Source organism: Macaca nemestrina, chromosome 8 (genome assembly GCF_043159975.1).
Source record: "Macaca nemestrina isolate mMacNem1 chromosome 8, mMacNem.hap1, whole genome shotgun sequence".
Taxonomy (NCBI): domain Eukaryota; kingdom Metazoa; phylum Chordata; class Mammalia; order Primates; family Cercopithecidae; genus Macaca; species Macaca nemestrina.
In genome coordinates this window covers 131852696-131878808 of record NC_092132.1, presented here as the reverse complement: position 1 = coordinate 131878808, position 26113 = coordinate 131852696, and the positions used below count along the sequence as shown (strand labels likewise).

Here is a 26113-nt window from a genome sequence, read left to right as displayed (position 1 = left end):
CTCTGGCTCTGGCCTAGCACTTAGAGACTCAGGCTGCAACGGGGGATGAAGGGGACCTCTGGGGCCGTTTTCTGCCTTCAACACTGACTCCTAAAGATCTCTTCACAGGTCCACGCGGGGCCCTTAGCCAGCCTGTTCTGTCAAGTGGTTTCTAATCCAGATACAGTGGCAGCAATTGTCTATGGGAGAAGAAGCCATTGAAGATGGAGAAGGTGGAAAACTTACATTTTCTGAATGCTGTTTCCTATCTTTTACAGTTTGTACACCACACATGCATTACCTGTTACAAACAAATGGACGTTTCCCCTCCAAGATGGCACAGGGCTCTGAATATCAATACCTAGGTCCTTTTCAGGTTGGAATGTTCTGTAGATTTATTCAACACGAGAAGATGCAGAGTATGGGTTGCTCCCTGCCATTCAGCACTTCCCTTTGGTCTCCTCTACAGGACTCAAGTGATGTAAATTGCCCCATTCTTTCTATTCCTTCATTTAACTAATATTAGTTGTACTAATATTAGTGTCAGGTACTGAGCCAATCTTAGGATATAACCATCTCAAGGAAATATCTGCCCTGCCCTTGTTCCTTCCCAGAGCTACTTTCCTGGAGGGAGAGACGAGCAGGCAATTACAGTCATGCTATATGATGGGATAGAATGAGGTGTGGTGGCAGCCTGGAAAGGGACCCTGAGGCAGCACATGGAGTTTTAGGGAAGACTTCCAGGAGGAGCCAGTGTGTAAGCCAAGCCCTGAAGGCAGAATCAGGGCTAGCCAGGTGAATCTGAGATGAGGGGTGAGGAGGCTCCAGGCAGAGGGAACTTACCATGGCTAAGACACAGACAGGTCCAACAAGCAGCTGACTTGCCTTGGGTCTCCTAAAGTCAGAATTCAGGGCCTTGTGGCTCACAAGTTGCCTGGGATTCTGGGCTGACTTGGTTTCCTCATCCCTTAGTACCTCCCTGCCTTAGAAGAGAGACAAGAAGGCAGTGAGGCCTGTGCAGATGCTACTGGGCCCCCAGTGACCTTCTCTCTAGGAATTCTCCTTCCTAAAATGGACCAGGAGTGCTTCAGGGACTGCTTAGGGAGTTGTTAATCAATGACCTAGCGTGAAAGATATGACCAATGACCTAGAGCAGAAGTAGTGTATGATTTGTTCTGACCTCCTAGGGTGGAGTAGAGGGCTTGAGCAGGAGGGGTAGGAGGGTGGGCCACAGGATGCAGTCTCTCATTTGTGTTTTCTGTTTCCATTCTTGAGAGTCCATGGTTTGACTCAAAGTTTCCAATGGAGGTTGGGTCCCCAAGCACATCATGCAGATCAGCTTCATTACCATGTTGTTCCTCAGGAAACAGGCCAAAATGAGAACAAGAGCAGCCTTGAAGAGTAAGGAGGACGAGGAGAAGTCACCAAAGGGCAGCCTGGGCAGAGAGTGTGGGTGAAGGGAGAGAGAGAGTCCTTGCTGCTTTGCAGAGAGTGTGATGGATGGAAGGGCTGTTGCGGGTTTAGGAGACTCCTGGCATTTAGCACCTGTGAATAGTTCTCCCACCTGCTTCCTCCCTTCCCCATGTTCTGCCTCCCTCAGTTATGCCCCACAGGGATAATTATTTCCAAATTTTAGCCTAGGTAACTGCCATATCCTAGGAGAAGTCTGTTTCAGGGCTGGAGGACAGTGGACACATCTTAGAGGTCTAGAATGGATAAGTTTTGAACTACAAGTCTGGAGGAGTCTGGGACTCTATTTCTAGTTCCACCTTTGACACTGTAACTGACCTCAGATAAGTCACATCCCCTTTGTGGCCTTGGTCCCCTCATCTATAAGATAGAGTGGGTAGATCACATTCCCAAAGTCTCCAACATTGCAAGGTTCCAAGTCAGCTGTCTTGTTGACTCTAGAGACCCTGGGGAAATAGGAGAATGGGAAAGACAGGTGAACAGAGGGGCAAGCCCAGAGAAGTGGGCAGGTCTGAGGAACTGGCGATATCTTGGATAAAGCTAAATATGAATTTTTCTGGGGCTGTGCAGTTGACAAGTCACCTCAAATCTTTAATGCCACCAGCAGGATCTTTGAGGTTACTAAAAAGAATGGTGTCCTCCCAGGAGTCTGTCTGGAATGTGCCTGCTTGGTCTCCTTACCTGTGGCTCATTCACTCAGCTAGAGGGGCACTGGGCTGAGGAGGGACAGTCAGGCATCCTGCTGTCCTGAGCCTGCTGTGCCATGAGGCATTGATCCCTGGGGAGCTGAACATGGAGACACACAAACACTTCCCACTGTTGTGAAAAACTCAGCCTACAGGGTCAGGAGCTATGTCTTTCTTATTTATAACCAAAGGGACAGCATGATACAGATTGATCCTGCCCCTGCAGGGAAGGAATGGAAAAGAGAAAATTGGGTTTCTAAGTAGAAGCTGAGAGTGGAGGCGCTTTGGGTAGAGGTGGATGCTCCTGGTTTCAAGCCTTGTAAATACTGATTCTTCCCCAGAAGTCTGAGCCTGAAGTTAAAAGAGTGTTCAGGTGGCAGAGGTCTACTTCTGGGCAAAGCTGTTTATGAGAGGAAAAGCAGCAGCAGAACCTGCTCCGCCATCAGCCCCCAACTTTTCCTTGGAGTTTTTACTCCGAAGTTGGTAAGCAGGTACTTCCCCATGACCCTCATCTCTGGGATTGTCATGTCCTGTCCTCTCCCAGCTTTTCCCACACAGAAGTCTAGGGCTGGCCCCTGAGTCTTCACCATACCAACTCTCATTAGTAAAGAGTAAGCATTCCCAGAACCTGGACCTGGGCTGTCAGGGGCTTCATTAGAGCACCGGGCTAAGGCTGAAAACTGAATGTGACAGGGCCAAATTGGTGGGCTCAGCTCTCTTGGAGCCCTAAAGGTCTTGATTCCTCAGGGAGGCTCCTGCAGATATTCAGACACAGGCCTCAGGTTTCTATGTGGCCTCACTGCCCCACTTCTCCCTGCTCTGCACCTGCTCAGTAGGATGTCTCAGAACAATAGCTTTCCCAGGGCCTTTGAGGGGCAAGGACATAGGAGGAGCAAGGGTGGGAGAAGATGGAAGAAATCAGGTGAGATTTCCAGTGGCAGGAAGCCCACACGGACTGCTCAAAGGTCAGGGTGAAGTGACACATCAGAAGCCAGACCAGCAAGAAGCAGGCAGAACCAGGAACGCCTGTCTGACCTGTGGCTCTGCCTCCAAGTGGCTTGAGGGAGTCTTGTCCCTCCTATGGACCTCATTTTCCTTAACTGCAATGGGAGAGGTCCAGGTTAGATCTAGGATGGAGAATGGATATCATCCCATGTGCCTGCTCTGATTGTCTGCCTGGAATGCAGTGTTGAGGATTCTGGGGAATCTGCCATCAGTGGGGAAGTTCTGTGATTGATTAGTCATGTCTGCCTTGGACAAGAAAGGGCAATGAGATGGTTTATATTCCACTTTATTGTTATTATTTTTATTATAAGTCAATAATAATTGAGCACTCATGACATGACAGGCACTATTCTCTGCAGTTCACATTTAATCCTTGCCACAACCCTGTGAGGTGGATACTACCATTATTACCATTTCACAGATGATGGAGCTGAAGTATAGCCATGAAGCTGTAGTATAGCTTCATGAAGCACTGAAATGGGGTTTCTGACCTGAGTACCCTAGCTTTGATCCGTATGCTTTTGCCACTACAGTTTGCCATTTGACCTCCAACAACCTATGGTTCTGTCGAGGCACAGTCAGGTCAGAAGCCAGCAGGCAGATGGAACCAGGATAAGCACCACTACTAAATAGCCAGGTTGTGGATGGAGGGAGTATCACCCTACGACCAGGGTGCCAAGCTGGGCCTCATCCTGGGAGCTTTTATATGCTTCCTCCAGCACGGAGAGCGCCAGGCCAGCAGGTGGCAGCACCGGGCAGGGTGAGATGAAAGGGCAGCCCCTGACATGGCATGGATGTCCTTCAGGGATCAGAAGGCCCAGATGTTGGGGAAAGCAAGAACAAAAGCGGGTGTGGAGGAAGGATACCCAAGGGCCCAGAGGAGGAGGAGCCCTGGCCTCTGACCCGCAGAAGCTGCCACAGCCAATGCTTTGGTTCCACCCAGCAGTGCAGGCCTCTCAGCTTGCATCTCGTGGTGCCTGCTGTGGGCTTTTTTTTTTTTTTTTTCCTCCACTCTGGGAGAATGACTAACTTTAAGGACTAAAAAAAAAAGTGTTTTGATTACACTGCCTTTTTACCAACTGGGAGCATTAGTCACCGTGGATTGCTGCAGATAACGGGGAAGGCAAGCAGCACCCCCTCCTCCCCCTCCTTCTCTCTGATTAGCTCACAGAACCCAAGAGGAGACTCGAGTGAGGGAGAGTGCACCAGTAGGGAAAACAATCCCCCCAGGATGATATGTTCCCTGGGCATCAGGCCAAGGGTTGTCCAGGCTAGGCAGCCCCCTGACAGGTAGGCTCTAAGATGCCCCCAGACCCACAATAGGAGGTGCCCACTGGAGAGAACTGGCAGGAGGACCACTGAGTCCAAGGCTCCTGAGATTCTGAGTTGGGTCTGGATGGCCTATTCCTCCAGGTAGCTCCAGGGTACACCCAGAAGGGGAAGTCAGAGGAAATCACTGAAGACATGGCTCCTGAGGTGGGGCTCAGGATGGCTGTGATGTGGGGCTCATGCCAGGCTGTGGTGTGGCTAAGGCTGCTGCCTTGAGCTGGGGCCCTCATGGCTCTAGCTGGGGTTGAGACATTCCTGGGAGGTGAGATTGGTGCTCACGCCCCACTCCCCACCCTTTTGCCTTCTCCCTTCTTCTCCATCTCCATGGGGCAGTATCTAGTACTTTTGACTGATGTTCCTACCCAATGTGGCCCTCTTTGCTCCCACCTTGGCACTGGTGAGGCTGGAGAGCTAAGGTTCTGGTCTAGCCTGTTGGTGCAAGGTGTCAGAAGTGGGAGCTCTGGGCCCTGCTGGGGAAGGCGCTGAAGCAGGGAGAAAATGGTGCTGGGTTGCTTGGTTGTTTTGGGGGCAGGCTGACCTTGTCAGTCCTAGTCTTTTGGCCCAGCCCCTCAGCCCATTCACCACCCACCCCCAAATGCTTCACTCTGGAAAGCAGATATTTATTTATCTGAGTGGCCTTTCAAGTGACAGGGCCATGAATATTTGTGTAAAGAACTTTAAGCATTAGGACAAATAACCTTTTTACTATAACAGGAAAGGAAGAGACAGAAACATAATTCGATTTCTGCATCTCTCAAGATCCGAGTATTTCATCTGGATGTAGCTGCTGCTGACTTTCTCTTTGCAAAATAAAGTATTCACAGGTATTTGGTCTGCTCTGGCCTCAAAAAGCTTATATGGCACCATGTTACAGGAAATGAGGTCAAAAGAGTGGGAGTGGGTGCTCCTAGATGGAGAAGGTCTGTGAGATGCCCCACCACAGCCTCCAGGATCTTAGCTGCAATAGAGAATGTCCAGCCCTGGGGCTGCCTGTGGTTTGTTCCCTCAGCCCCGCTTTGCTTTCCTGGGCATCCCAGAGCTGGCGTATGGATGCTCCCAACCCCCATTCTCTGCCCTGTGCAGTTCCCAATAATAATACCCACCATTGTAGAGTCTCGTTGGCACTGGGCGAAGCATTTTACATGTATTAGATCATGCATTCTGCAGTAACTTGGTGAGGCAGCTCCTCTGATCATCTTCTTTTTACAGATGAGGAAACCGAGGCTGAACTAATTGCCCAAGGTCACAGAGTTGGCTAAGTGAGAAGGAGAGGCATTTAAACCCAGGCTGCCTTGGAGCAGAAAATAATGTAGCAAAAAGGGAGGAAGCTAGCATTTATAGTAGACTCACTTTCACAGTCATCTCATTAGCCATTGCCGCCTCCCTGAAGGAAGATGATGAGGCCTGGTGAACTGAAGGTCAAATCCAAGTCCCTCTTGATTTGGCTGTTGCTTTGTCCAGAGGTCAGCAGCCAGGGGATATCCCCTGACCTCAGAAGGCAGTATGGGAGAACAGGGTTTGGGCTGACTGTGGGTGCATAGAGTAGCCTCAGGACTTTTGTCCCCTGGCTGGGATAGCCATCCACCCCCAGCTGAAGCCACAGAGCATCCCAGGTGAGCATAGCTTGTAGGAACGCATGGCTTTCCTAGGGAATCCTTACAAGTCCTACGCGTGAGCAGCAGGCCTGGGGAGAGGGCAGGACTGCCCCAGCCTGACCTTGTTGCAGGCCTGGCTGCCCAGCGTCCACCCCCTGCTGCTGTGGTGGAGACAGCCCCCAGACACCGGCAGGGCAGGTGGTAATTATCCGCGGGCACTGATTACACCACAAGGCCGGCAGTGCCCCAAATAGCCCAGGAGCTCAGCCTGGGGGAGGAGAAGGGTCCCGCTGGGGAGGAAGAGGCAGAACCAAGGGATGCATAGTGTGGATGTGTTAGGAAGGACTACGGGGCTGGGGGAGGATTTCATACCAAGGCCTGCACCTTTGGGGCAAGCCAGGACCCTCAAAGAAAGGGATGAGGTCCCACTGCAGCAGCCTGGCCTAAAGAAATTAGATGGGGCACATGCCAAATCTGGTCACAGTGAAAAGGTGGTAACCAGCATGAGGGGCATACGGAGAAGGCCTCACTGATGGATAGGAGGAGACAGTGGTGCCACTGAGGCCAGGCCAGCTGCCACCCTCCAGCCCTGGCCTGCTGTACCTCTGGACTAAGCAGGAAGGAATTCCCAAAGAAGTCATATAGCAGGAGGGAAGAGAGGCTAAACAAGCGCAGGAAGGCTCCCATGGGCACCAACGCCCTCTGCCAGGAAGGTCAGGACAAGCAACTTTAGTCCGTGGTCCCCTTTTCCAGCCTCAGCCATCCTTTTCTTTTCATGGAACTGCAACTGGCCAGGCCCCAGGGATGGCAGCACCAGCAGAGGGGCCCTCCCCCCGGGGTCCTCTTCAACCAGAAACAAGCCAGGCAGTGGTGGGCTTCAGAGGTTGAAGGCCTGTGGCAAGGGGCCTCATGAAAGAACCATCCTCAGGGCAGGGAGGCCTGCATTGCTGCCCCCTTCATTTCTTTCTTTCTTTTGTTTTTCTTTTTTATCTTTTTGAGACAGAGTGTTGCTCTTTACCCAGACTAGAGTGCAGTAGTGTGATCATAGCTTACTGCAGCCTCGACCTCCTGGCCTCAAGCGATCCTCCCCCCTCGGCCTCCCAAAGTGTTGGGATTACAGGGAAGTTCAGTTTCTCAAGCAAGTGGTGGGGTTTGGTGGGCTGTGCCCTGTAGGCCCTTGGGTGGCATAAGTGGCAGACTCCTTTGGGGGTCTCTCTGACTGTCCCCAACCCTGAAGCTGGATCTTTTTGAGGTTGCTTCTCAGCGAGCAGCGTGAAGGCCTGGAACAGCTGCGTGGGAGGAGGCATTGGATACAAACAAAGGGAGAAGAGAGGCACCCCCTCTCACCATGCACCCCATTTTTCTTCTTATGTAAGCACCAGTTCTTCTTCTTTTTTTTTTTTTTTGAGACGGAGTCTTGCTCTGTCACCCAGGCTGGAGTGCAGTGGCCGGATCTCAGCTCACTGCAAGCTCCTCCTCTCAGGTTCACGCCATTCTCCTGCCTCAGTCTCCCGAGTAGCTGGGACTACAGGCACCCGCCACTTCGCCCGGCTAGTTTTTTGTATTTTTTAGTAGAGACGGGGTTTCACCGTGTTAGTCAGGATGGTCTCAATCTCCTGACCTCATGATCCGCCCGTCTCGGCCTCCCAAAGTGCTGGGATTACAGGCTTGAGCCACCGCGCCCGGCCAGCACCAGTTCTTCTGTATTGGTCCCCTTCCCACATGGAGACCCATCTTCTCCACCTGTCAGCCAAGGGAGGGGGCTGAGCTGCTGCTCCCCCATTCCAGAAAAGTTACAGAGAGAAAGCCAGGCCTGAGGTTGTTCCTGATATTTACCAATGGGGGCACAAGGCAGGCTCACACCTGGTTTCCCAGGGGTCTCTGATTGAGGAGGTCATGGTGACCCCAGGGTGCCCAGTGCCTGCACTCCTTCTTGCCACCCCAGAGGAGGCAGCACCCATCTGGCAGCGCCCGCTCCAAAGCCACCTGTGAGTTCCCTGGACCCAGGTCAGGGAAGGAGGCTGTCAGTGGCTCCAAACCACCTCTTGCAGCAACTCTGCTAATCCAAATAAGATAGGGAAAAGGCAGTGGGAGGAAATGATAGTTTCATGGTTATTTTCAGAAAGGAAACAAAAAAAAAAATGCAAACAGGAGCACACCCTGCATTTTGGTACAAAATCTAGGAGTCTCAGGGAAAAGAACCCACAGTTCTTCCTTCTTCTTGTCCTCTCACCAGATGCTGGGGAGGGGCTGCCTGGGCTGTGGGGGCCTTGGGCTGCTTTTGCCTGTAGAGAAGGGGAGGTGAGGGGCTGCAAGAAGCCAGCAAAGACTCTTCCCACAAAGGCAGGCCTGGAGAAGCTGAGGCATTTTAGTCTTGTGGGCAGACAGGGCCCACCCTTTGCGGGTGGAGGAGTTTGAGAGATGGAGTGGAGGGAGCAAGCGGGGAACTGGGAGATTCTTGAGCTGATGCTTGTAAAGCGCAGTGGCGTGTGTAGGATTGGTGGGCTGGGAGGGTGTGTTCTGGGAGCACAGCTCAGAGAGAGAAATAGAGAAGGGGGAGGGAGAGCAGGAGAGCGTGTGCTCGTGGGAGAATTGAGTAGGGCTGCTGCCTGCATGTGTGTGCAGGGTGTGCACAAAGATGGGAGCCACAGAGCCCGGGTTGTACACAGAGGATCGTCCTGGGCCCTGCCAGCTCCAGAATGCTGTGTGAACCAAGGACAGAGCCTGGCTTCTTGTCCCCAGAGGGAATCTGGACCTTGCTGTCTAACCTCTGGGTTTCCCTGGACAGTGTGGGGTGGAGCAAGGAAGGAAGAGGTGGCCTGAACTTCTGGGGGCTTTGTCTGCAGTTCCTGTTTGGTGGCTGTCACCAAACCAAGACTCCAAGGGTGGGAGGATGTGGATGGGAGAGAGGTAGGAGCCAAGGACAGAGCCGGTGGCACAGAGACTAGGCTGCATAGTGACCTAAGAATCGTAAGTGCTTGCCGATGAGGTGTTCTAAGAGTAAGAGAGAGAGAGGGAGCTGAGATGAGCAGCCTAGGGGAGCTGGAGGAGGACCATGGGATAGTAGCAGCTCCGTGTCCTCCCCTGGGGCGGGAGAGGTATCATTATCCCCTATTTCACAGATGTGTCATCTGAGGCCCAGAGAGCTTCATTGCTGTGTCCAAGTTTCCATGACTGGTCACAGAAGGAGCTAGTGTGGGGAGACGGGCAGTGAGCAAACTCAGGTGGGTGATTGGGTGGTCTAGTTGGTGACAGAGGATGTTCCGGGAAAGACAAAGTTATGTTCAATACCCGGAAAATCCTGGTCCCAGGAGGCTGCCTCCATGGAAGAGATGGAGGCTTCCCTCCCAGCCTGCCAACCCAGCCCAATTCCTGAGACCTGGGAGGGTTGGGAGGAGATGGAGGTAATGACTCAACTCATCCAACACAGGCTTGACCTAGGGGAGGTTGGGTAACTCAGCAGACGCTCCAGTGGGGTGAGGATTGGAATAAATGGGTGATGCTGGAGATAAGGGCAAGAGGGCGTGCTGGTAGGGAGGGGCTGCTGGTTCCGGGCAGAGTTTGGGAGGAGGATGGGGTGGGGCACACTTGGGCTTTGTGGATGAAAAGAGGGATGAGTGTCTAGGACCACTGGGTCCTTTCCTGAGATGAAGGAGGGACCCGTGATGGTGATCTGGGAGGAAAAACCCAGCAGGTAGGGCAGCAGCTCAGATGGTAGATTTAAGGCTGAAATCCCAAAACGGGAGACTCCCAGCAACAGGAATTCTCAGGAGGGCCCCAAAGGCAGAGATTCTGAGCCTTCTGGGGCCCCTGCTGCTCCCTCACTAGAGCAGAAGCTGCATTCAGGAGCCTACCAGTCCACGGAGCTTTCCAGTCCTCAGAGAGGAAGTGATCCGAGTACCGCAAACCACTGCGAAACATTTCTGGCATTGGGTTGAATGGGATCCCAAACCAGAGGATTGCATTGTATATGAGTTTCTAAATATTTTTCAGGCAAATATGATCGAAAATGGATTTAAAAACACAATCCAAGATACAAATGCAGTCACAGAACATTGCCCCATTGGCTCAGACCAGAAGAAACTGGAGTCAGGGAAAGAGGCCAGCAGACTCAGAGCCCCAAGAAGCCAATGGCGCCTTGGAGGCTCTTAGGAGGATATATATATATATATAGATAGATAGATAGATAGATAGAGAGAGAGAGAGAGAGAGAGAGAGAGCTGGTACTTTGAGGCAATGGGAAGCAGGATCTTTGCATTTGAGTCTCATGCTAGCATTGCTGAGCTGTGGCTCAGTCCCCAGCCATGACATGGGGGTGGGTCTTGCACAGAGTGACAGTCTTGGGACTTCTGCCCTTTAGGACTGAAGGTATCATATGGATTCTCTAGTGGGACCACTTGATTTTCTAACAGGGACTTCAAGGCCCAGAGAAGGGCTGTGACTTTGCAGACGTCATAGAGCTTTGTTCTCATGTTAGAGCCAGGACTAGAAGCCAGGTCTCCTGATGCCTGATGCAGTGCAGTGCAGAGGGTGTACATCTGTTCAATGATCTACATCCTCATTAGATGGAGATTTCCATGTCTTAAGACCCAGAAAATACAGTTTCTAACAGTGAAGCAGGGATTATTCCTGAGCTTGCCACCTCTGAGCCATCTGAATCCTGTGTGGTCTTCTCACTTGATCTAGTAAGAATAGTGACTGAGTTCAGACCAGGCTTGTAGCTCCACCTAGAAATGTCTCCCCATAATATATTCACCTGTCGAAGGAGAATGGCATCGCCCACCTCCTCCTCCAACAGTCTTCTTTTGGCTTTTTGGAAAGGACAGCTCTTTTTCATAATTTACATTCCAGTAGATCCTCTCAACAACTCTGTGGAGAAGGGTATATTATCCCCACTGTCAGATAGGAAAATAGAGGCTCAGCCAAGTTAAGAAATTGACTCAGGGTCAGAGAGAGGCAGTGCTGGAACTGGAGCCACAGCCTTGGTCTTTGGTCTGATCTCTTCAACCAACAGCACAGGAGAAGCAAGTGGATGGGCTGAGAGAGGGGAAGGTGGAGGTTGGCCATGCTTGGAACTGTGGAACCTGACCCTAAGCACCCCGGGAAGGAAAGCACGTCTGGTGCGTTTCCTCCCAGCTCACCACCTCAGGTCCTGGGCTGAGGAGCTAGTGCCTACAGAGCCATGGTAGGTGGAGGTCACCTGGAGGGATATTGTACCTGTATCCAAAGAATCCAAAGATGGAGGCTTATCCCTCTGCAAACTCCAGAAAACTCTGCTCTGTAGCGAGGAGAAGCAGCCAGAATGTAACACAGGGACATGTCATCTGGGTTGGACAACTTCCACTAAGCCAGCTGGGCATACTCCAGAGATGCCAAGCTGCTCTGTTGTTTCCTGGGGCCTGTGGGCCACTGGGATTTTCTCTTCCTCCTCCAGGAAAAGGACAGAGTGAACAGCCCCACAGGTTACCCGGTGAGCACGCTGGGGTAGTTCTACTCTACCTAGAGTCCAATGGGATAATACATGTCCAGCCTTTAGCACAGCACTCGGTGCGTAGGAAGTCCTCAGCAGCTTAGTGGTTTTGTTATTGATGTGGGACTTGAAAGAAGACTGAGATCCTCCAGGAAGCTTCCCTACCCCACCCTATCCTTCCCACTTACCCCCAAAACTCTGATTTAGGTGCCTTCCTATCAGAATGAACCATTATCATGACACCAGTCCCAGTGTATTGAAATCATCTGTTTTTGTGTCTGCTTCCCCGACAGAGTGTAAGATCTTCAAGGACTGTGTGTTGTTCATCTTCGGACTGTGACCACCCCACCCCCATGCTGAACACTACCTGGCTTAATAGTTTTGCTAAATTCATGGATGAATGAATGAGATGTGAAGAAGCTCTGGATGATGCCAAGTTGCAAGGGAAAGCCAAGAACTGAGGGGAACTTTTGGGAGGCATGAAATGGAAGACCAAAAAAGGTGGGGAGAGGGAGGAAGAAACGTTTTTTTCTCAGGCATGAAACTGCCTAGACTAGGTTATAGAAATGATGCTACTTGACGGAGATTTGCCAGAATCCAGGGAAAAGGAGAGGATGTGGCAAGTGGCATTGTGGATCAAGTGATTTTTGGGGTACCATCTTGCCTGCTCAGGGCCTAGGGTATGGGTGAGAATGTGACCGTATTGGAAGAACCTGACCATCCACCAGCTTTCTGCCAAGGGAGGGAACATGGTCAGTCTAGTCACAGACAAAAGAGGGAGCTGGCTTTGCAGGAGTGATTTCTGAGAGATGAGGCCAAGGGAGATTCCCACTCCTAGGCTGGGCAGCAGGAAGAGTCATTCATCTCATTAGGAACTCGGTACCAAGGCAAATGTCAACAGGAAGAGAGAAGGCTCTCGGTTACAGCTCTCAAAGGAGGCACTTCTGTCTCTCCTTGGCCAGGCTGGAGTTTAGGAATCATTGGTGGTCTTTGACATCTCAGATGTGAAAGAAAGGCTAAGGAGATTGCAGTCAGGGGATGACAGAGCCAAGCAGAGGAATGGGGGCGTTGAGGGTTGAAAGGACAGGGTACCCACAGCCCAGGGCTGGCCTGGCAGTTCAGTTAGTACAGGTTGGGGCTCTGCTGAGGGGTCATGGGGACTTTCCCTCACCATTAGCCTTCAGCGTTTGTTTGCTTCTTTTGGACACATTCATTTCCTTTAAAGCGCTCCTGTGACCTGGTCCCATACTGTCTCTCCGACTTCATCTCCTATTGTCAACTCCCTTCCTTTCCAGCCACTCTGCCTCCATGTTACTCCTCGAACTTCCAAGAACACCATCATCCCCTGAGGACCTTTGCACCTGGACAGCTCGTCCTCACATGGCCACATGGTCCATCCTGTCACTTCCCGGGCCTGTGCTGAAAGACCCCTCCCTGTGAAGCCGTCCCAGATCACCCATATGTGATTGTAATCCCCTTCTCCCAATGCTAGCCATTCTCCTTCCTCTGTTGTATTTTTCTCCATTATCACAATAGGACACAACACATATTTGCTTCTTTGTTTTTCATCTGTTTCTGCCCTGGAGAAGGTAAGCTGTGACAATGCAGGACTTTTTGTTCACTGCTATAACCCCGGTGCCTAGAACGTGTTGCACATGGCAGGCCCTTGACACATATTTAAATAAATAAACAAAGCAATTAACCTTTCTGCAGGACCTTCCACTGATCGGCGGGATCTGAATTCTCAGCTCTGCCCTTCCTCGAGGTATGAGCTTGGACAAGTCACAAACCTCTTTAGGCCTCTGTTTCCTTATCCGAAAGGGAGAGTGTTGGGCTAAATGGCATCTTAAGGTCCCTTATGACTAAAATTTAGGGAGAATCACCCAAGGAAGTGGGACCTTGAGGTAAGGGCCCTGATGTCCATGATTCTCTGACAGAATTAAAGCCCTGCATCCCATTAAAGCCCTGCATGTCAACTCTGCCCCCAGACCAGGCCTGGACAGAAGCAGGGCCACCAGCCCTGCAGCTGGAAGCTAAGAACTAGCCAGAAGACTGAGATCAAGGACCGATGACTAAGATGAAGGGAAAGAGATGGACGGGGCAGAACTGGGGCTGCTGCGTTTTATTTAAATCCCTGATAAGGATCAGGAAGCAGGCAACAGCCTGATGACACATTAATTAACTTTGCAGATGATACTGGATCAGGAAGGTGTCCCATCCACCCATCTCAGTGAGAGAGATGGGACAAAAGGACCTGAGGAGGGGTCAGGAATTAGGCCAGGAAATGACAACAATGAACTTTGGCTGTGGCCAAGAGGGGAAAGGACTCATGTTCTCTCGAGTGGATTAGGGGATAGGGTGGAGAGGATCTATTTTCAGAACACAGATATGCAGTGGATGGTAGGGGCTGGGAGTGGTGGCAGGGACTGCGAGGTCCCCTGGCTGTTTGAATTGATGTACTGATCCCCAGTGGAGATAGAGCCTGTTTTCTTGCCACTGTGTTTGGAGGATGGGGAAGGGGTAAGGGACCTGGAAGATAAATGACATTGATGGAGCACCTACCATGAACCAGGCACCATACACAGTATCTCATTTAAACTCCGCAACAGCAATGATAAGACAAGAGGAAATAATGGGTCAGATAGACTAAGAACGTGCTGAGAGTCACACTGCCAGAAAGTGGCAGAGTTGAGATTCAGATGTAGGAGGGAGGTGATGGTCCCAAAGTGGGTTAAGGGCCCCAGGAGAAAAACTAGAGTAGCTGCCAGGTTATCAAACTGCCTCTTTATTTTTAGGACTGAAACCTAACTAAATAACAAGTACCCAAAAGAAGGCTTTCATTAGCACCCTGGGATTCCACGGGTACTGGAAGTTTTCTTCTGTCCTTCCTGCTGGACCAACCTGACCTTCCTAAGCAGTGCAGAGAAAGGAATGGGGAGGAATGGAAGACTGTCAGGCATCTGGACAATGTGGAAGGGTGATGCTAAGGTAAAAAGTGTTCTCTTGCAGCCTGTTGTGGAAAAGATACCAAAGGGCCCAAAGCCTCAGTTCTGTTCTTGCCATTAACCTCTCTCTCTTTGGTGAGAACAGGGTATTGACAGATTCTAGGTGAGTGAATGGCCACCCCTGGGGTGAGCCATTTCAAGGAATACAGGCCCAAAGACAAGGGTAACTTCCACTGAAGAGGGCTTGGGGTGTCCCCAGACTCAAGGGTGACAGACATCTCTATCCCTCCAGGGAGCTGAGAGCTGGAGGCATTCCTCAGACTCTAGCTAGGAACTCAGTGGGTGACCCAAAAGGGAATCCCAAGCAACAAATCTATCATTGAGCAGTCTGTCTCTGGTTGGGTCATGATGCCACAACAAAAGACCCAAGCAGAGAAGGCTGCAGGCCGTGGGCAGGTCTGGTGGGAAGGGCCAACCCGAAGGACAGCCATCGTGCTCCAAGCAGCATGAGCAGGGCTCAGCTCAGGGGCACCATCAGAGCAAGGATAGGATTGGAGGGTGTGGAACCCCAGAGTTCCCCTGGAATGGGGTGAAGGAGGGGTTGATAGGAGCAGCACAGGGTGCCTGGGGGCCCGGGAAGGCATTTCTGAGGCCCAGAGGAAGGGCCTTCCTCATCCAGGGACCCTGGGAACAGAGCAGGGTCTCGGTAAACCAGAGAAGCCACACATGTCCTGAGAGAATGCACTGGGGGCCTCCCTGGAGGAGGCAAGACCCAGAAGCAGGTAGGCAGTATGAAAGAAGCTGTATGGAATCACAGTCTGGCGCCCACCCAGCCTAGAAGTTAGAACATTTTTGTTGACATTCTTCTTGTTTGCAGCTCTGTAGCCATGTTCTGTTTGCATTAGCTCCCTGGTAAAATTGCTCAGAAAACATCCTTCTAGGCATCTGTGTGTTTGCTAGAGGGGAAGAAATAGTGTTCCCAGCCTGGGGTCAGAGGCTGGTGGAAGCCAGGAGAGGTGGTGGCAGGAACTGCCCCAATTCCAGGCTAGAGATGAACCAGCTGTGACAGGGATGGGGACTCTTCTGGAGCAGGAATAGTCAGGGTCTGGTCCTATCCTGCCTGGGCATGGACACATCAGAGGCTTTACTGCAAATTGGGGAAAGCTTCATGACACTATCTCCCACCCTGGCCTACTCCTGCTCACATGGGGCTGTGAAAATGACCAATTTTTAAAAATATTAGAGATGGAGTTGATGGAAACATTCAAGCCAAAAGAATGGTGACACTCCAGAGCTGACATGCTGGGAGAAGGCTCCAGGGCCAGGGGCTCTCCTGGCCTCTGCGGATGTCTGACCAGTGAGTGAGACTGTGTGGTCCATGTGGACCTTCTTCCCTTTCCTCTGGAGAACCCTCTCCTCTCTGCACAAAGAATGGTTATTCTGGAAAGAACCCCTTGGGATAGATCTGAGACTATGACCTATTTTTAAAACTCCACGGCACCTTTTAGACAGTCAGTTATTTCTCCTTTGTCCTTAAGATTTTGCCAGTATGATTTCTAGCTCTTGGGACACACAGAAGCCTCCTGCTTTCCCCAGGCTTATTGTTCCAGAACACCAGGGAAGCCAATCAGGGGCAGGAAAAGGCAGCTCACAACCCCCTCATCTATGACAAGCAAATTATGGATTAGCAAAAGGAGATCAATAACAACTGGCCATGAGCTATTACCTTCATTCACCAGAATCCACCTTGCTATTCTTTTTGATATGCTTGTGAATACAGACACACTTACACACTCGCCACTACCACTTCTACCACACACCACACAAAAACATATGCCATGCCTTGCCCCATGTTCTCTCCAAGTAATTCACTTACACTCAACCCCAGTTCACCAAGTACAATTTTGCAAAGAGTCATCGCTTTCAGTACACCACTCCCAAGGTGTATGTGTGTGTGCACGTGCACGCGCGCGCGTGTGTGGGGCATCCTTTCATTCATCCCCAAACACCCCAGGGGTTCTTGGGAGGAGCTATGCCTCTACCCCTTCCATATTTTGATGCCTGATTTTGCCCCAGGGCCCAGGGCCTGTTCATTGCAAAGCCTCTACTAATTCCCTCCCATGATAGCCCCATCTAGGCCTTGCCTCCACCTTCTCCCTACTTCATCCCTGAGTTTCGGGGTTGAGTCTCCTCTCCCCATATTTACAAAACCTAGGCGGGTTGGGTAGCTGGTGTGATGCTATCTGGGACAGTCTTATCTAGCTACAAAGTGTGAATCAGTGATTACACCACACAGGGTTGGTGCCAGCCAGGCGGACTGCCATATTGCCAAGTAACCCAGTGGTTGAACCAGGTTGGGTTGAGTAATATCCACCAATGGATAGTGAGTTTGTTAATCATGCAGCATAGTACACAGTTGATGAAAGTGTAACACCGAAGGCCTGGTTTGATTGGAGAAGGTGCAGGTGGGGCTGGATGCTGACTGTGAAGACACTCAGGGACAGTATCTTCCTCCCATACTACTCACTTGAGAAACACATAGAAATCTGGAAGGAAACATCTAGTTTAGCAAAGAGATGGACTCTATGCTCAATTGTCAGGACCTTTCTGCCATCTTGGATTCCCTCTGTTAAAAAGGAAGGATACTTCTATGAGGCTATTGAAGCCTCAGTCTGAAATTTTAAGTTTCATGAAGTAAGAGAAGGGAATTCAAGATGGCAGCCGGTGACCTAAAATTGTGTGGGTGGGAAAATTTAAGATTCCATACTGCATTCTCCTTCTTCATCTCTTACTTCAAAAACATTCTTTTCTAGGGCCACAGCCTACCTCCTCCACCCAGGTCTGGCCTCAACTTCTTGATAACTATAGCCAACCAGAAATACCACCTGTATTTTTCTCTGTGGTGGGCCTGCCTTGGGGGTGCCGAAGAGCAGTTTCGGAGCAGGGACACGGCATTTCTGTTGCTTTGTGGCTGACCTGGTTTGCACCTCAGGGTCTGAGACACAGACCCCAGTCACAATCTGGTGGGGCATTTACATAGCGCAGCATTATACACCAGGCCCCTAAACCTGGATGACGCAGATCATATGTGAAATGAACTGCAGAGGAACCCAGGTGAGTTTTTTTTTAGAGGGCAGGCAGGAGGAAGGGGAGGCAGCAAGGACTGACTTGTCCAAAGACAGCTCTAGAATAAGCCTCAAGGGATAAAGTCTTCTAAGGACTATGGGGAACAAGGTGAGGGGTGCAAAATAGAGATGAAGACACAAGAAGGAAGTGGAGGATACATTTTCCTCAAGAGAAATGGAGAAAGCTCTAGGGCTGGCAAATAAACTAAGTTAAGGAGGAGGAATGTTCTAGGGAAGACAGCTTGGAGGATAGGAGAAGCATTGCTTTTATGGGAGGTAGAAATAATAAGGTATGGCAGTTTGAGGCTATGCAAACATTCCCCGTGTGTTCTCCAAATCCCAAATGTTCTTTCTTCCTTTCAAGGCATTGGATCCCTAGGTCATTCATAGGAGCTGGTTTTCAGCGAGGTTCACCTTTACCAGGCAGCTCCAAATAGTGAGGCCTAGAGGAATCCCATCCAAGCGGGATTAAAGTTGTAGAAGTTTAAAACCTGATTTTTTCCAGTGATCTGACCACAGAAGAGCTGCCAATCTCTCTGGTCATCTTGCCAACCCTGAAGAACCTTGGTCAAGTCTCCACCTGTTTTTCAGGCTTCGAAAGCTTTGGCAAGAGAACTACTCAGTGTGGCTGACAGGCCCTCCAGTGTCCTGTTCTGGCGTTCCCTAAGACTGTCTCTAGAGCAACTGTTAATAAACCAGGAGATCTCCCTTCTACCCTCGAATATCCATCGGAAACTGGAAAGAAGGTTCTAGAAGATTCCCAGTCACCAGCCCTGACTCCCATGAATTTACCTAACCCATTCACCTAACCCCTCTGGCAGTGTGAGGCTTACAGAAGGGTGGAGGGGAAGCCTATTCTCCTGGTACCACAGTAAACACTAAAAACTATTTGAAACACCAGAACCTTGCACAAAATTCTGACCTACTTCCAATAACACCAAGTTCCACATTTCCACTTTGAGAGTTTTCAGAGGAAGAATGGCACAACCAGGCATAACAACCTATCAAACAAATCACCAGCCAAAAACAACCCAAGACAAAAAACAGGCCAAACTAAAGCTTTATGCTATAAAAACAAGAAATAAAATAAGGAGATTTATAGGCCGGCTGATTGTCAGCAAACACAATATATTTACTGTATTAGCATTTGCTCACAGTGCAAATGGTACAACATTACACCATTTCAATATTTCGGTTTTTAAAAATGCTGTTTTCATTAACTATATTATATTGGCATTACAATATGACAAAGGAGCAAATGAAATGTTGGTGAAGAATTTCACCTTTTCACAATATCAAGCATATTTTTTTTAACCTTAGTATAAGGTACTATAAATCCAAGAAATAAAAACATCCACAAAATATATTACATCTGGTTTGTCTTTTTTCTAAGTACTCAACTTTATACAAAAGTCTTTCAAAAAATATCATTCCCCATAGGTTTTCCTGTTTAAAACCTGATTTTTTTCTCTCAGTTCACATAAGTTAGAGTGCATTTTCTTTTGTTGCTTTTTTTTTTTTTAAAACATGCAGACATATAAAAAATCTGGATAGCACAACCTTTTGGCAACAAAGTTATTTTTCTCTTAGTTTAGCTTAATGTCTGAGAACAGTTTTATTAAAACAAAGGAAAACTCAATTATCATGCAGTGACATGCATATACCAGAAGGAGCGAGGAAAAAATATTAAAGCGTATCTGATTCCTCCTTCTAGCTTGGAAGTGACCAAAATTTTTGCTTTTTTAATAATCATCACATTATAAAAAGTATTCAGCAAAATACTGTCTCTGCAAAGAAAGATTTTACCCTTCAGCTGAAAAAATATGGGCCCTCCTGGCAAACTTCATCATCTTCTCTCTCCTTCTACAAAAAGTCCAAGTACCTGGATATTCACAACCCCCTGCTCTTTGATTTACCCCCTTTTCACTAGAGTCCTTTTAGTATTATTTATCCACCACCAAAAATCAAAACAAAACAAAACAAAACAAAAATGGTACTTCTTTTCCTTAAAAAAAAAAAAAAAGTGGAAAACGCATAAAGTGACTTTAAAAACAGACATTCTGTAAACTCCAGACCTTTGTTCCTTCTCTCTGGGCAGCTTACTGACCACAGGAGAAATAACGCTAACAGGAACAGTACATTCAGTCAAGACCGCGCTGGAAGCTGTGGCAGAGAGCAACCTTCCCTACTACTCCACTTCTAAGGAGCCACCCTGTGCGAGAAGGGTTGGCAGGACAGCTGGGAAAGAGGGGTGCCTGAGAAGAGGTGAGGTAGGGTGGGGAGAAGGTGAGACTGGGTATGGAAAGGAGACACCTAATTCATCAACATGGATTCATGAAAAAAATCCTCATATCTTTGAGGAAATTTTGGACAGAGATGCGTATATGTGTATACACACATATCCGTACATATATGTGTGTACGTGTACACATGTACACTCATGTATATGTACAGATATGTGTGTATCTATATCCACACACATAACACACGTATGTAGATATAATCTCATCAGTTAACATTTTCATAAAAAATAAATCATTTAAAGCTGTATACGCCTACAAATTCTCTTTATTCCGGTGCACTGCACTGGATAACCAAGTACCTTAGAGATTTTATTTTGCTAGGAATACATATTGTGTGTATGTTATGTATATATATGCATGTGCATTTTTATACACATGCATGCATATACATACACATACATACACACACACCATATACATATATTTAAATTCTATCTGTTGTGTTGGTGATGACAAAGGGCAAAAGCAGAGCCAGCTTCCCCATGATGGTGGGAAGGAGAAATTGCTATGTAATTGAGAGAAGACACAAAGCTGGAGTGGCTGGTTGAAGCCTGCCTTTCTGGGAAAAGATTTTGGAAGAGATGGGAGAAGGTTTAGAGGGGAGAAGGGGAAGAAGCGGGAGGGCAGAGGGCAAACTCAGGAACGTAGATTTCTTAGAGTGGGGCTAGGGAAATACACATATATTTTAAAAGGCAGGCTCAGCGATGGCTGCTCTTTCTCCCCACAGATCAAACTGCCCTGAGGCCTAAGAGGGAAGCGCTCAGAAAAGGAGGGGTTCTGAGGGGCCAAACCCGAAGCGGCAGCAGCAGCACCGCGTCGGCGGCATCCGAGGCATTTCTCTAAGAAACATGATTTCAGAGCGGATGGAAGACCACCTCTTCCCGCCACGTGCGGACCCCCAGCCTGGGACATCTCCCAGCGGCTTGGGGACCCGAGGTGGGGAAGAGTTTGGGGTAAACACAGCCCAGTTCAGCTCAAGAGTCTTACACACACACGCTTGCGCGCGCGCACACACACTCACACACACATACACACACACGCGAGCACGCACACACTCGCGCGCATCCCCGCACGCAGGCGCGCGTGCGTGCGGCGGGCAGCAAGCTCTGCGCTTTGGTGCGCTCCTTACCCCCTCCCCCTCTCGAGTCTTCGAGGGGGTACAGAGGGAGACGTGGGGGAAACAATGAGGTGTTTGGGTCGGGCGAGGGTTGGATGGGCTCCGCCTTCAGTCCCTTGCAGGTCCTTGGCGCGGCCCGGCGGCCCCTGGATCAAGGCGATCCGAACTGAACAAAGCGGGCTAGACGCCACCTTTCCGCCCCCACGCCTTGGCTCAGTGGGGGACCGCGAGGGGAAGGCGCGTCCAGCCCTGGCCCCTGACCGCTGGCCGGCGTGAAAGGTTGGGAACCGGGGGCATCGAAGGGGAGCAAGGGGCCGCACGTCCATGGAGAGGCCAGGGCGCGGCCCCTGCGCCTCCGTGGCTGGCTTTCCCGCTGCTTTCAGGCTAGCAGCCGGGAGGCACTGGAGGGGAAAAGTGGAGATCTGGGGGCCCGATCCTCAGGCGCAGGTGGTGACCACTGGGGCCAGCGACACAGGGGGCGCCGAGGATGCAGAGGGTGCACCGCCCTTCTCCGCCTTCTTCTCCTTTTGCTTGAGGTGGATCTTGGCGTGGCGCTTGCGCTCGTCGCTGCGCGCAAACTTGCGACCGCAGAACTCGCAGGCAAAGGGCTTCTCGCCCGTATGAGTGCGGATGTGAGTGGTGAGGTGGTCGCTGCGGCTGAAGCTCCGCATGCAGATCCGGCACTGGAAAGGCTTGTGGCCCGTGTGGATGCGCAGGTGCCGGGTCAGCTCGTCCGAACGGCTGAAACGGCGGTCGCAGCCCTCGGCCGGGCACGCGTGGGGCCGTTCGTGGAGCGGGGTCTTGCTAGGCCGGTTGGGGTACTTGCGGGGCCGGATGGGCTTGAGGGTGAGCGGCGGCTGGGGCAGGCTGCCAAAGCCCGGGTGGATCTGCTTGTCTTTGAATGCCTTGATGGTCTCCAGAGGGGTAATAGGGGGCGGGTTGACCCGGATGGGGTCCATGCCCTGGAAGGGCTTGTGCTCCGGAATAGAGCCCATGTCGTTGGGGTGGTGGTACAGGTTGTAGTCAGGAATCATGGGGAAGAGATTGCTGTCCAACGCCGGCTTGGCCGATTGGTAATCCTGGGGGGAATAGGCGAGCCCGGGGTTGCCCTGCGGATCGTGGAAAGACACGGGCTCTGAGTAGAGGTCGCCGCAGTTGGAGTAGGGGGGTAGCGCCGGATACATGGCCTCCACGTCACCCTGCGGTGGCTGCACCATGCTGGCAGTGGACGTCTGCGTGCTGAGCGCCCCTGAAGCCGGGGGCACCCCCAAGATGCCGGCGCTCATGAGGCTAATGATGTTGTCCTGGCACCAGTTGGAAGGGGAGTCGAAGGCGAACTTTCCCAAGTAGGTCACGGTCTTGTTGCCGGGGGCTGGCTGGAAGGAGCCGGAGTAAGAGAGTTCCGGGTTGGGCTTCTCGTTGGTCAGACCGATGTCCATTACATTCTCTGCGGAGAGCGGGGGAGAGAGGGGAGGGGTGAGTGAAGCCGAGCCGGCTCCGGGCCACGGGGCCCAGGTCCTTGCCCAGGTGCGGAGGGTGCGGCCGGGTGGAGTGCGTAGCGCAAGGGGTAAGAGGAACGCTGAGCCCGGCGCAAAGCGGGCGGTGCCGCGCTCCCGGGCGCAACCTGGATATAGCAAAATACTACGGATCGGGGTGTGGAGTGGCTGCTGCACACACACCGCACAAGCCGCGCACACACTCACGTACCACACACACACGCGCGCGCGCGCGAGAAGCATTGTTGTTCTTCCCGAGGTGGGGCGGGCAGGTAGCTGCAGCTACAGGTAGTTTCAGACCCGGAGCGCGCTGGGCTCTCGCTCTCCACCGCACACAACTCGGCCTCTTCCCTTGGCCCTGTCCGCTCCAGGACGCGGCGCCTTTCCCTCCCCGGCGATGCCCCCCACGCGCGCTGCTCCCGGGTTGCCGACCCAGAGCGCTCCGACGCTTTGTCCCCGGAGCGTAGAAGGGTGCCGCCCTCAAAGGGAGCTCTCCCTTCACCTACCCCAGCCCCAGCCTCCTCGGGCATGAAGGAGCTTTAGGCTCTTGCTGAAGGGGAAAAGCCTAGCCCCAGCTAGGGAGGGTGGAGAGCGGCGGAAAACCGGCCGGTGTCTCCATGGCGGGAGCGGCCGCCCTTCCCCAGCTCCCCGGCCCGGAGATCGTTCCCCGTGGCAGGCCCTCGCCCCGCGGGTGAGCCCCCTCCTTCTCCCCGCCGTCCCCACACCCCCACGGCTTTGCTGAACGCCCCGGAAAGGCAGCGTCGCAGTACCTCTCCCACCGCGGGGACTCCACGCCGCACATGGCTCCATCCCGGGTGGGAGGCTGAGGGAGTAAGGGGGGAGAGCGCGGGTGAAAAAGACGCCGAGCTCCTCCCGGGAAGGGGGCGACAGCACCACGCCTTGCGCGTAGCCCGGCGATCGGGCCCCCTGCGTGGTGAGGGAGAACCCCAGAGCCGCTCGCACCTACCTCCCTCCGGTCGGCGGCTGCCCCCACCCGGGAGAACCGAAGCCTCTACCGTGGCGTCGCCAACCTAGCCTTCTCGATCGAGGAGGGCGGGAGGAGTGGGTGGGAAAAGCAACTCGCCCCCCGCAAAATTCCCAGCGCGCCCCCATCTCTCCATCCATTTATCTATATATCCATCCATCCATCCATCCATCCATCCATCCATCCATCCATCCATCCAACCATCCATCCATCACCAGGTCGTCCCCTCCTCCTCTTCCTCTCCCCTTCCTTCCTCGCTGCCTCGCCGCCTCCCCGCCGCCCTTACCTGTAGCCATCTGATTGTAATGGACTACCGAGTCGCTGCTGCCGGAGAAGAGGTTGAGCGCGCTGGGGATCTCCTCGGGGTACAGATTGTCAGGCAGTTGGTTTAGCAAACTGCTCATGGTCACCGGCAGCTTCTCGGCGAGTTTGCCGGTCATAGCACTCCCGAGCTGCCGCCGCCGCCGCCACCGCCGCCACCGCCGCCGCTCGCTCCTAACGCAGCTTCCAGGCAAGCGGCATCCGAGAGGCGATCCGTGGTGCAGGGGAAAAGCATGCGAGAGGGAAAGTTCGGGGGGAGGGGGGAGGGAAGAAGGGAAGGGATGGGCCAGGAGAGGGGATCTTCTCTTTTTTGGGGGGCGGGAGGGGGCCCCAGGGGGTAATCCTCTTGGGTGCCTCAGCTGGTGCGGTAAGAGGCTGGGTCGTGGGGGGGGGTGGGGCGTGTGCGAGGGGTGGGGTGGGGGCTGGGCTGAGGGGATCTCGGCTCAAGGGGGTCGGACGCGGCCTCAGTATTGATCTCGCAAACAGACACGCGCCCGCCGCCCCCCCGCCCCCCGATCTGCCACCGCCACCGCCACCGCCACCGCCGCCGCCGCCGCCGCCGCCTCTGCCGCCGCTGCCGCCGCCGCTACCACCACCACCAGCCCCGCCGCTTCCTAGCAAGCTCACTGCTGCCCAAAAGCTCCCAGCCAGGGAACTCCACCAGCCTATTTATCTGAGCCCCGGGAAAGCTCCGTGACGTAGCTGCCCATATATGGACAGACAAAGCCCAGCCGAAGGGGCGCGACGTCACAATGGAAGCTCCTCACAATGGAACATTAGAAAGCAGGAAGCGGGCCGCAGCCAACGTGCGGCGCCCGCACCGCTCGCGGCTCTTGAAAAAAAGAGAGAGAAGGGGAGAAGAAAGAAGAAGAATGCGAGAGAGAGGAAAGAAGGTTATAGCTGCATGCAAAGCGCAAAGCGCGTAGCGTGGAGTCGAAACGCCAGTAACTCATTGTGTGTGTTATATTTGAGGTTTGCATTAGGAGAGCGCACTGGGGGGTGGTGGGCGATGGGGTGGGGTTGTTTGCAAGTGGTCTCCAACACCCTAGCAGTTAGAAAGAGAGTTAAAAACACCTGGCAAAGTCCCTTTGCAGCCCGGGAACAGCTAGGGAACCCGCAAGGCGTGCGTTGCGCCCCAGCTACCGCAGCGGCTCCAGCGTTCGGGATCCTATCCGAGATTAAGAGAAAGGGAGTGCTTCCCTTTGTGGGGGGAAGGAGAGCTGCGCGCAGGGTTGGGGGGGGTGGTGTTCCAACGTGTCAGAATTCCTTGGTCCAATATCCCAAGAACTTTTGTGCCAACTTCACTCTGATTCGCCGCCCCTGCCCCTCCCTGGGCCCCTGACCCGGCGCTGACTCCTGGCTGAGCGCAGTGGCGAGGAGATTCGGAGCACCCCAGCAGTTGCGCCAAAGACAAGAGCCCCATCCATCTGGGGTCGAGGATGTGCGGTTTTGGTGGTGAAGAGGAAATAATGAAGTTGGAGGGATAAACACGTGCACTGAATCCCCAGTAAATTCCCTAACAGTTCCAAGCAGCTTCTGTGGCCACAGGATGGCAGGAGGGCCCAGCAGGCCCGGGCGCAGTCGCTGTCTACTGCTGCCTGCGAAGGGCCCGCCACTGAGTTCCAGCGGGAGGACGCCGAACCCACAGTCTCCGAGCCACTGGCGGTCTCCCCTAGTCTCTGCCCTCCTCCTCGCCTTCCACAGGGCTGTCCCCATTGCTGCCTGCCGGCGCTCCGCAGTCAGGGGCGGCCTGTGTGCCGACCCGGAGCGCTGTCACCTCCCGGAGCGGCAGCAGATCCCGGGGGCGGCTGCTGTGCTCCCTGGGGCCTGCTCCCAAGGCGCGCGCAGCCGGCCCGCGGGCGAGGGGGAGGAGAGGGCGGGAGCATGGGGGTGCGACCCCAAATCACTTCGGCTTGGCGGGGGAGGATTCCCTCCTCGGTGGCCGCGTGGGCGCGGTGAATCCCTCGTCCCCTGCTGGGGAGTCGGGGTTGGGGGAACGTGCATTTCTCGGGGGGAGTGGGAGTGTTGACAAGGAGGAAGAGAGGATCCCCGGGCCGCACGCCGTGGGAGGGCCACGCGGGCCGGGGACGTGTAGGAGGAACTCCCGAGCTGCACGTTGTGGTGGAGGTGGATGACAACCTCACTCCCCTCCTCTCCCCTCCCCTCCCTTCCCCTCCCCTCTCCTCCCCTCTACTCGGTGTAGGGCTGGGGACAGGAGGGCCCGGCCTCCCCCTATCTTCTCTAGTTCTTAGGAAAGGAGGGATTCCCGCCTCCCGCGAGCCCCCTC

At 52.7% G+C, this 26113-nt stretch overlaps 1 protein-coding gene and 1 long non-coding RNA gene across 5 annotated transcripts; one reads left to right on the top strand and one right to left on the bottom strand.

Annotated features, from left to right (window-relative positions):
- Positions 1-75: 75 nt before the first annotated feature.
- On the top strand, positions 76-5294 carry LOC139355897 (uncharacterized). 2 transcript variants are annotated; one of them, XR_011607161.1, is made up of 3 exons: positions 76-212; positions 2477-2618; positions 5184-5294. It is a non-coding gene; the product is annotated as an uncharacterized lncRNA (long non-coding RNA). The 2 variants fall into 2 exon arrangements; XR_011607160.1 differs by having other exon boundaries at positions 152-460.
- A 13352-nt stretch (positions 5295-18646) lies between these two features.
- LOC105482072 (early growth response 3) lies at positions 18647-24472 on the bottom strand. Of its 3 annotated transcripts, XM_071068500.1 has the most exons (3): positions 23792-23872; positions 23291-23343; positions 18647-22471 (listed from the first exon to the last, which is right to left on the bottom strand). In XM_071068500.1, the coding sequence occupies exons 2-3, from the start codon at positions 23328-23330 to the stop codon at positions 21462-21464; spliced, it is 1050 nt and encodes a 349-aa protein (XP_070924601.1). In that variant the 5' UTR covers positions 23331-23343; positions 23792-23872; the 3' UTR covers positions 18647-21461. The 3 variants fall into 3 exon arrangements, with proteins under 3 accessions (XP_070924601.1, XP_011740248.1, XP_011740250.1); XM_011741946.2 differs by lacking the exon at positions 23291-23343 and having other exon boundaries at positions 23792-24472; XM_011741948.2 differs by lacking the exons at positions 23291-23343; positions 23792-23872 and adding an exon at positions 23488-23715.
- Positions 24473-26113: the final 1641 nt, after the last annotated feature.